This window comes from Cariama cristata, unplaced genomic scaffold, assembly GCF_000690535.1.
Source record: "Cariama cristata isolate BGI_N322 unplaced genomic scaffold, ASM69053v1 scaffold1451, whole genome shotgun sequence".
Lineage (NCBI taxonomy): Eukaryota > Metazoa > Chordata > Aves > Cariamiformes > Cariamidae > Cariama > Cariama cristata.
This window is the reverse complement of record NW_009598457.1, coordinates 35,951-44,566: the sequence shown is the minus strand read 5'-3', so window position 1 is coordinate 44,566 and position 8,616 is coordinate 35,951. Positions and strand designations below refer to the sequence as shown.

Here is an 8,616-nt window from a genome sequence, read left to right as displayed (position 1 = left end):
GTTCCAATGCCTAACAACTCTAACAGTGAAGAAGTTCTTTCTAATGTCGAGCCTGAACCTCCCCTGGCACAACTTGAGACCGTTTCCTCTTGTCCTATCGCTAGTTACCGGGGAGAAGAGCCCAACCCCCACCTTGCTACACCCTCCTTTCAGGTAGTTGTAGAGGGTGATCAGGTCTCCCCTCAACCTCCTCTTCTCCAGACTACACAACCCCAGCTCCCTCAGCCGCTCCTCGTAAGGCTTTTTCTCCAGGCCCTCCACCAGCTTATGATACGAGCCTAAGGCTTAACACTGCAGAAGCACTAAAACAAATGTTTTATCTGTAGATTTTTTTTTCCTCACCAAGAAAAAGTTAATTGAAAAGTTTACTTGAAAAAGTCCGCTTAAAACTTAGCAGTATCCAGGTGAGCAAATGTCTTTTCTGATGATGACAGCATCAAAGTACTTCATGTCAAGTTTCACAGACACACGTATTTCTTTATATAATCTGTTACAGTCCTTCAGCAGTTTGCTTTTCCTACCTTATGCCTGTGCCAGTCTCTAGTTCATGCCATATAAATATTTGAAAAGCTGAAGCTGAGTTTTTATGAGAAAGTTACTAACAAATTGGCTTGGTGGATGGCAAGTTTAAGAACATTTACCTATTTATGCAACTTCTTCAAGTATTAATTACAAGATGAAATCAGAGATGATTTCCAAACACTGTTCAGCAAACAAATTTTTCTTTTCACAGAACCGAATGCTAAAATTAAATTCTGTAAGCTAAGATGAAAATATCCACATTTTATACAATGGTCTTAGCAAAACCAAAAAAAGCTACAAAAATTACAGCACTCAGAAGCAGAATTGAATTTGTCATATCTTTCAGACTAACCAACGAACCAACAGTATACTCTTCCACAAAATGAGATACTTCCTAAGAACATTTATTAAAGAAATTGTTACTGTATGACTGAACTTTTCTAATGAGAGGAAGTGCAGTCGTGACCTTATTGGGAATTTTGCCATTAATGAAGGAAAAGATGACATTTCGGGTTTACCTTTCATAAACAATGCAGGCATTGTTTTGTTAAAGTATTCTCAACACTTATAGGTCACTCCGTGAAAGTTCCCCCAGAAACATCAGTTGTTTTCATTGATCTTACAGGCTACTCAAACCACAGACTTCCATCAAAGTGACTATTCAAATATAGGTGCAAAATAACAATTTTGCTAATTTTATCAGTTTTCACAGGCTATGAAAATGATGCTGGGTCACATTTCCTACTAGTCCAACATGAGCAAGATTCTGATTACATAGAATCGATTCACATTGAGTATTTAAAAGTTGTTTGCTTTAGCTATCTTAGTCCATCAGTTGTTTTCATTGATCTCACAGGCTACTCAAACCACAGACTTCCATCAAAGTGATTATTCAAATATAGGTGCAAAATGAGAACTTTGCTAATTTTATCAGTTTTCACAGGCTATGAAATGATGCTGGGTCACATTTCCTATTAGTCCAACATGAGCAAGATTCTGATTACGTAGAATTGATTCATATTGAGTATTTAAAAGTTGTTTGCTTTAGCTATCTTAGTCCACCTCATCACAAACAGTCTATGTACCACTCATTACCGGTTTATAGCACAGTTAGGCCTTTCAAACGAAGTACTGGGCCTTCAGAACTTCCCAGCTACCTTTTGAATGCACTGGCACAAACATGCTTGCCACGCCAAATCAAACTTCACTTGTTTCAGCATGGAAGCTTAAGATTTTTCATTTGAATTGTGATTAAACTCTTAAAAGATTAAAATCTTGTAACTGAGCTTAATAAACCACATTCAAGAGTTTTGAGAGGTGTTTTGAGTTTTGGGGTTTTTTTGGTGTGTTTTGTTTTTTTTTTTAGAGGCAAAACCACATCAGTTCTTATTTTGGTAATGAAGACGTTCTATGACTAACACCACTCAGATTTTTCTATCCCAATTAAAATATACATAATTCTGCTGGAAAAAAAACCCCACCAACCTATCTTTAAATCTAGTTGTATTCTCACAACACAAGCAGTTGTGTCCTGTTCTCACTTTAGGACCCAGTACTCAGAGAAGAACACGCACAGTCTTACCAAGCTGCCATCAGCTAGCATTAACAATTTCTTTTAGCCAGATCGTACCTGAAGACAGAAGCTTGTGAGTCCGTAGGAAACTGATTGCCAGACGCATTATGGATGCCTTGTCCAGGTGGGAACTGATGTTGTGAGGCAGGGGCAGCTCATGTGCCAGTTCATAGAAAACTTCGGTCTCTTTACTTCTTCTACATCTTGCTGCATCTCTTGATTTCTCCTTCCTCCGTTCGGAACTGCTCCTGGCACGTAAAGGAGAAAAAGGAAAAAGCATTTCTTCAAATGCAATTTCAGACCTGAGAGAGACATTTACAAGAGAAAATCTTCTCAGCTGTGAATCCATTCTGTCAACTGGTTTAAATCAACTGACCAGACTTTAGTATCTATTTGCTCCTTTTAAAATGTAGCCACAGCTAGAGGAAAGGGCTGGGTCTGATTCTACACAAGTCAGTCTCTGGACACCCTGAATCCCCATTGAGTGTAACAGGATCAAGATATGCCTTACGCGAGAGACTTTAAATGAAATAGCAAACTATTATTCCTGGCATTCAGGAAATGTTAAAAATAAAAATTTCATTTGTTCAATCCAAATTAATTTACTTGAAAAATACTCTTGGATAAGGTGACAATCCATTTTAAAGCTGGAACAATTACAGTGCATGTGGCTGTGTGTAGATATTTCAATGTCATAGAGTTTCAGTGGCTGTACCCCAGATCAAAATAAAAGTAGCAATAGGGTATCAAACTGTGTTTGTATATACAACTGTCTCAGTTCTTAATCCAACACTATTCTGGAAAACCATCTTTCCACAACCATGAAGGATACAAAATGGGAAAGAAAATACTGTCGCTTGCAAGAAACCCTTCCTTCGTAGAAGCTATTCTAATTAAATCACCATCTCTCCATTGTGTATGAAAATAGATTCCTTCTCAAGCAAAATAACACAACTGATAGGGTCAGCCTCCTTCAAACTCCGCACAGAACAGAAGGGCAGGAAATAACAAAGGGGAAGACATTTTATGAAGCAAGTATGCAAAATTAAGCCACTGAGGGACATAAAGCTAAATTTAACATTCAAGACACACAAGGGATACATTTATAATGGATCTGGCATAAGACACTTTTAAGAGGGAACCTCACTGACTTTAAGGTTCTTTTATAAAGCACAAGTCTTATTTCAGAACATGAAGAACCTGAATCCATTCAAAACCATCAGCGATTTCAACCCCACGTAGCTCTGCTGATAGTACAAGTTTCCTTTGCTTGCACGAGTTGAGGTTTTGCATCTTAGTCACACCAACACAGAATATATTTCTTTTCAGGCAGCCTCCTGTAATAGGGTACCAATGCAGACAGCACAGCTTGAGTGAGCATAAAACAGGGTGCAGAGTAGATCAGCCCCAAGGTTTTTGCTGTTGTGGCTGCACATTCATTTCTAGAATCGAATCACCAGCAACAGCTCTCCATTTGCAAAGCCACCTAAAAATGAAGCAGCTTATAACCTGCTTTTTCCAATGTCAGTATAAAATAATGAGCCTATAAACTAAAAATGAATCAACCAAAACAAAGATATTGTATTAAACCAGGGTATTTCAAATAAATATATCCTGTTGTGTGAAAACGATGAGGAAAACAAATATTAATCTCATCACTTAGTCCTAGAAACTGTTCCAATCATGACTGGTCTCATGTAAAGCTGCATAAAATAGAAAGAGAGTATTAGTGCACAGTAATGTATTCTAAAGACCATTTCTAGAAGAGCTAGACTGCCTGCAAAAGCTTCTAGCACTGGAGCCACAGGTGGCTTTGTAAATCACAAAGAAGGAAATAGCCAGGGTGCCTGTTAAATGCTAAAAGTAAAGTTACACTAAGGTGTCTGCAGGGGCCCAGGCAAGGCTGGGCATTTAACATCTGAATGTGCTCACAGCACATCAGAAGAGCCCCCGTGCTGCGGAACAGGTGAAGCTGGGCACATGTGTAGGGATCAGAGAGGTGCTCAGCAGTGGGTGTGCTAACAGGGCAAGGGGCCTCATAAATGCTTGCGGTATCATCTCAAGATCCATGATCAGCCCTCAGCAAACCCCTTTCACAACTATTTTGCCTGAAGTAAATATTTTCTAACATGGCGTTTGTTCCAGGAGGCATGCACAGGAGGAGACCTACGCACGTTTCAGTATATAACAGCAGGATCCAACTTTGATAATGACTTCAGGGGCATCACCAAACATCGACTCATGCAAGTTTGCATCTAAAGGATCAGATATTCACAAGGTGACACTAACTCCTTACTTTTCTCCTTGCCAAGTAAGTCATACTACATCCATGTAAAAAAAAGTCCCTTTGTACAGCTGTCGGAGAAGGTACAACAGAAAATGCCCTGTGTCCTTCCGGGGAAAGTGCTGGGAACAGGAGAGCATATGAAATACTTAACACCAATACTCCTTTCAGAGGTACGTGTTGCTCTCTAAAGAAAAATCTGTCTACGCTGTGCCTATAAAGATGCTAGACTGAGAACAAATCTACTCAGTTTCCAATTCTACCAACAAAATAAAAGAGTAGAAACAAACCACAACCAAACAGAACAAAAACTACACAGCAATATTTGCAAGAATTTCCAATTACAGCTTGGAAAACTTAACTTGAATCATAAACATTCAAGCTCTGCTCTAAATCTAGAGCCCACAATTTTCACATTAGAACCAACTTGGGCAAAACAAGATCCAATCCCTCCTCATTTAAATATGAAACTTTGGGAACCAAGGCCAAAGCCGTGTCGCAATTCATGCAGTAAAAACGGGTTGTATTAGACAGGGTCTCTCATGACGCCACTCCAGCCACAAAGAAAAATATTTAGTTTTGCTAACCTCTGTAAATACAATTTTGAAGTGTAGCTAATGAGACAAGCTGGTTTCATTAACTACGGGTTGCTCAAGGTTTGTAATAACTAATGCTATGTGCAGAGAATGATTTTTTTCCCCCCTGTGCGGCAGATGCTTTCCCCTCAACACTGCTTCCGACTGCCGCGCTCCCGCGCCGTTCATTACACACCACCCAAGAGCTTTCTCACATCAGAAAACAAGGGGAGGAATCAACCTGCCTGGCTGCTTTCAAAAGGCTTTCTTGCTCACCCATTATCATTTTAAATAAACAAACAGTTTGCTTGTTAAGCATTTTCCCCTGTGGCATCCTCTCCCTCAATTTTACTCCCCACCTTCCCTCACTCAGCACACCCTCAAGTCGCGTTGTTACTGTAGCCAGCCCAGCACAAGCACACCAAGGCCCAAAACACCCCCACATCCCAAAACAAACACCCCCACGTCCCACGCAGCTTAGCCCGCTCCCCCCCAGACAGACATCTACACTTGCTTGCTGTCCCTCCCGGGGACACTCATGTCAAAGACAAGTCATTCAGTGCTTACTCGTCCTGGTTGCAAAAACCTGTCACTGGACTGCAATTTTTGGAGAATTCTGCAAAAAGCAGTATTTTCATGGGTTTTGTTTGCAGACGGCAGGCCATTAACTCTCTCTGCAGTCACCCCCGTTTTACGCACGGGGTTAGCATTTTATGCCGGGCGAGGCTGGACTACCCACAGCTAGAGAGTGAAAAATCTACCTACTCAACAACCTGCCCGTCTGAAGGCCAGGAGGAAAGGCCGCCACTGAATCCTCTTCACACATCATTAGGGCAACAGAGAAAAGGGCCAGACTCTAGCTAATTTATGAATCACTCCCTCCCAGCACATAAACCACCCACTTACGTGGCAAAAAAAGAGCACACGTGTGCGTCACTGCTTGAAGAAAGTGATGCAAGCAAGAAGCAGAAACCTCACTCGCCCAAACCTGTGTCAGATTTTTAAAAATGCAGAGGAGAGAGAGAGGAGAAAGCCACCGCAAGTCAAGCCGCCCATACGCTGGTGCGAGGCCTGGAAGCACTGCAAGGGAAGCCTCCTGTGAGCCTCCCGACACTCCCTCTTCCAGGAATCCCGGGATCCAGCAGGATAAGACCCTGCTTGGCCACACACGCACCCTCACATTGCAATCGCAGCATGACCGTTCCTGATAAAAGGGAAAGGAAAAGTTCAAATCTCTGTCGGAAATGGGGAGACTGAGCAGAGGAACAGGCCTGGAGACTCCATCCAGGACTCGGCTACACAAAGGGTGGTCAGGAGGATCGAGGAGAAGGGAAAGGAAGGTGCCGCTTCCCAGCAAGGACTCTCCCAGGGCTGCTGGACAATGCTCCGGGGCTGCGGCGCTCACACACGCACAAGCCGTAGGGAAGGGAAGAGTTAAGGCAGTGCAGGCAGTTCCCCACCACAGAACACAAGTATGGCACTGTACCCCCAGGATGGCGGTTTACATGATTTCCCACTCCCTCCTGGCGCGTTCAGTTTGCACTCTGAAAATAGAATTTACGGGCTGCCAAATGTGAGCAAAGATGACAAACAACTGGAAAGTATTTGCCCTCTCAGGTGAAGCTCCCAAATTTTCAGGAGCAAAAGCTCTCCATGCTTCTCCCGGGAATCCAAGCAACAAACCAGTCCCGAGGGTACATCCATGCATGGGAACAGAGCACGAGATCCCACCTGCTGGAGCATCCAAAGGAGTGTAGGAATGCCTTGCATGGATCCCGGGAGCCAGATTCCTATCCCCTTGCTCATCCCCGCCAGCCCCTTGCGACACAGCTTCACTGAAATCGGCGGGAAAGCTTGTTGACGAAGGTCTTGCACACCTGGGGTGAAGATCATAATCTGGCTTTCCAAAGCCTCTCTTACTGCAGGACTGGAAACTCCACCCATGGCAACTTCTTGGCAAAACCTGAAGCCCCACATAACTGATCTGGCTTAAATAACCTTGCAAAACTATCATCTCCGCTTAGGCATTGTCTTCCGGGCGCTCACTGCTGTGATGGCTCCAGACTTCAGTAGCCAGGAGAAATGCTGGGGCGGCCAGCCCAGGCTGGGGGCTGCACAGCTGCCAATGCCACTGCCCTGCCTGGGCACCCACAGAAGGTACCTGCGACCCAGACACAGCGGGGATCAGCCCCACAAACACTGGGGCAGACAGACCACCGCCCCCCCCACCGCCCCCCGGCATGGGAGCTTATGCACAGGCGGATGGTGTCACTCACTGGTCTGAAGTAGGGTTAGGCACCCACACAACCCTCCTCCGCTCAACGGATGGACTACCTGAGATTTCGGTCCCGTTTCCACTGACTGTGACCGTACTTGCTCCCTGCAGCTTCAATCCTACCAGTACTTCATCATCAGTAATCACTGCCCACCACCTCCACCCGCACATCTCCCTGGTCCTTCCCGCACACAGCTACCCCCTCAAAGCCCTTGATACCCACTCAGCTGACGATGTTGCCAGGCGGTCAGCTTCAGCGATCCTCCCTTCTGTCAAGGACATTGGTGGCCTCCTTTAAGCTGATGGAGGGGACTTGCCAAGCTAGCAATCTTCTGCTCAGGTTTTCGCTGCTCTCAACAAGTCCATGCGGGTCGATACTTTAGTTGTGTACACACACGCTTGCTTGTTTAAGACCAGGCAGCACATTAATTGCACTGAATTACACTCCCACCTTGTAGGCTCCAGATCACAGAAACTTTTAGAGAAATCGTAATCCGCACCTTGCATAAAAATACCTTAAATGTAAGCTGGTAGCCTTCACTCATACACACATATTATGTGACACATTCGTTCAACGCTTTGAAATACATAGTTCAGACTACTCGCTTGAGTTTACTTCATGATTTTGGTGACCCTTGGACTTTGCTTCAGACTGCCTTGTATGCAAGCTAGTAAAACAACAAGCATATTACTTTATATCCAATGGCTGGTTATTAAATGTTTCTAGCTCCAGCACTTTAAAGGTCAAGAATCCACAGTTAATTAAGCTGTCACATGAAATTTCTGTAGTAAATGCTCATTTCGAATGGTTTAGAGTTAAAGCTTCAAATGCTAACTTGCAGAACAAGAAAAATACATTCTAAGGATGCAAAGATAAGAAAATACTTTACAGATAAATGAAAAAAAGATCAGATGCTTAGCATAAAAAAGATTTTCCAATTCAAATCTGTAAAAACTCAATAAAAATATTTTAACAGGCAGTACTATCTTAGATAACAACAAGATTTATTTCAAGCTAGCAAATCCTTTTTTTGCTGTATGTTTACATTTTGCTTTACCTTCTGCTTAGCGAATCCCTAGATGATTTGAACCAGGATAATATCTGAAAAGGAGTTTTGCTGTCTGTGAGGCACTCCATAGCTGTATCTCAGAACCACGCTGCTTGACGGCCCCAGAGATGTGCTTGCACAGACACCAAGCAGCCAGCGGTCATGCTTATTTAGCCTTAAAATTCCTTTAAAAAGTATTTGTAACCATTCTACCTGACAAGCAGTTTATTCTGGATGGCATGCTGTACTTTTGAAAGCCCCCTCCCTTAAAGTAATAAAAGTGACCATCAGTAAATAAAAAGTGCTACAAACAGCAATTTACTTGCTCACCAGCAACT

The 8,616-nt window shown here is 43.1% G+C and overlaps 1 protein-coding gene across 1 annotated transcript in view; it reads right to left on the bottom strand.

Annotated features, from left to right (window-relative positions):
• Positions 1–6,898, bottom strand: part of EPAS1 (endothelial PAS domain protein 1) — a 40,150-nt gene extending 33,252 nt beyond the window's left edge. The window contains exons 1-3 of the mRNA XM_009709276.1: positions 6,686–6,898; positions 6,013–6,158; positions 2,153–2,397 (exon numbers count right to left, since the gene is read on the bottom strand). Of these exons, the coding sequence (XP_009707578.1) occupies positions 2,153–2,397; positions 6,013–6,158; positions 6,686–6,898 (604 nt within the window). The remainder of the gene's footprint in view (positions 1–2,152; positions 2,398–6,012; positions 6,159–6,685) is intronic.
• Positions 6,899–8,616: the final 1,718 nt, after the last annotated feature.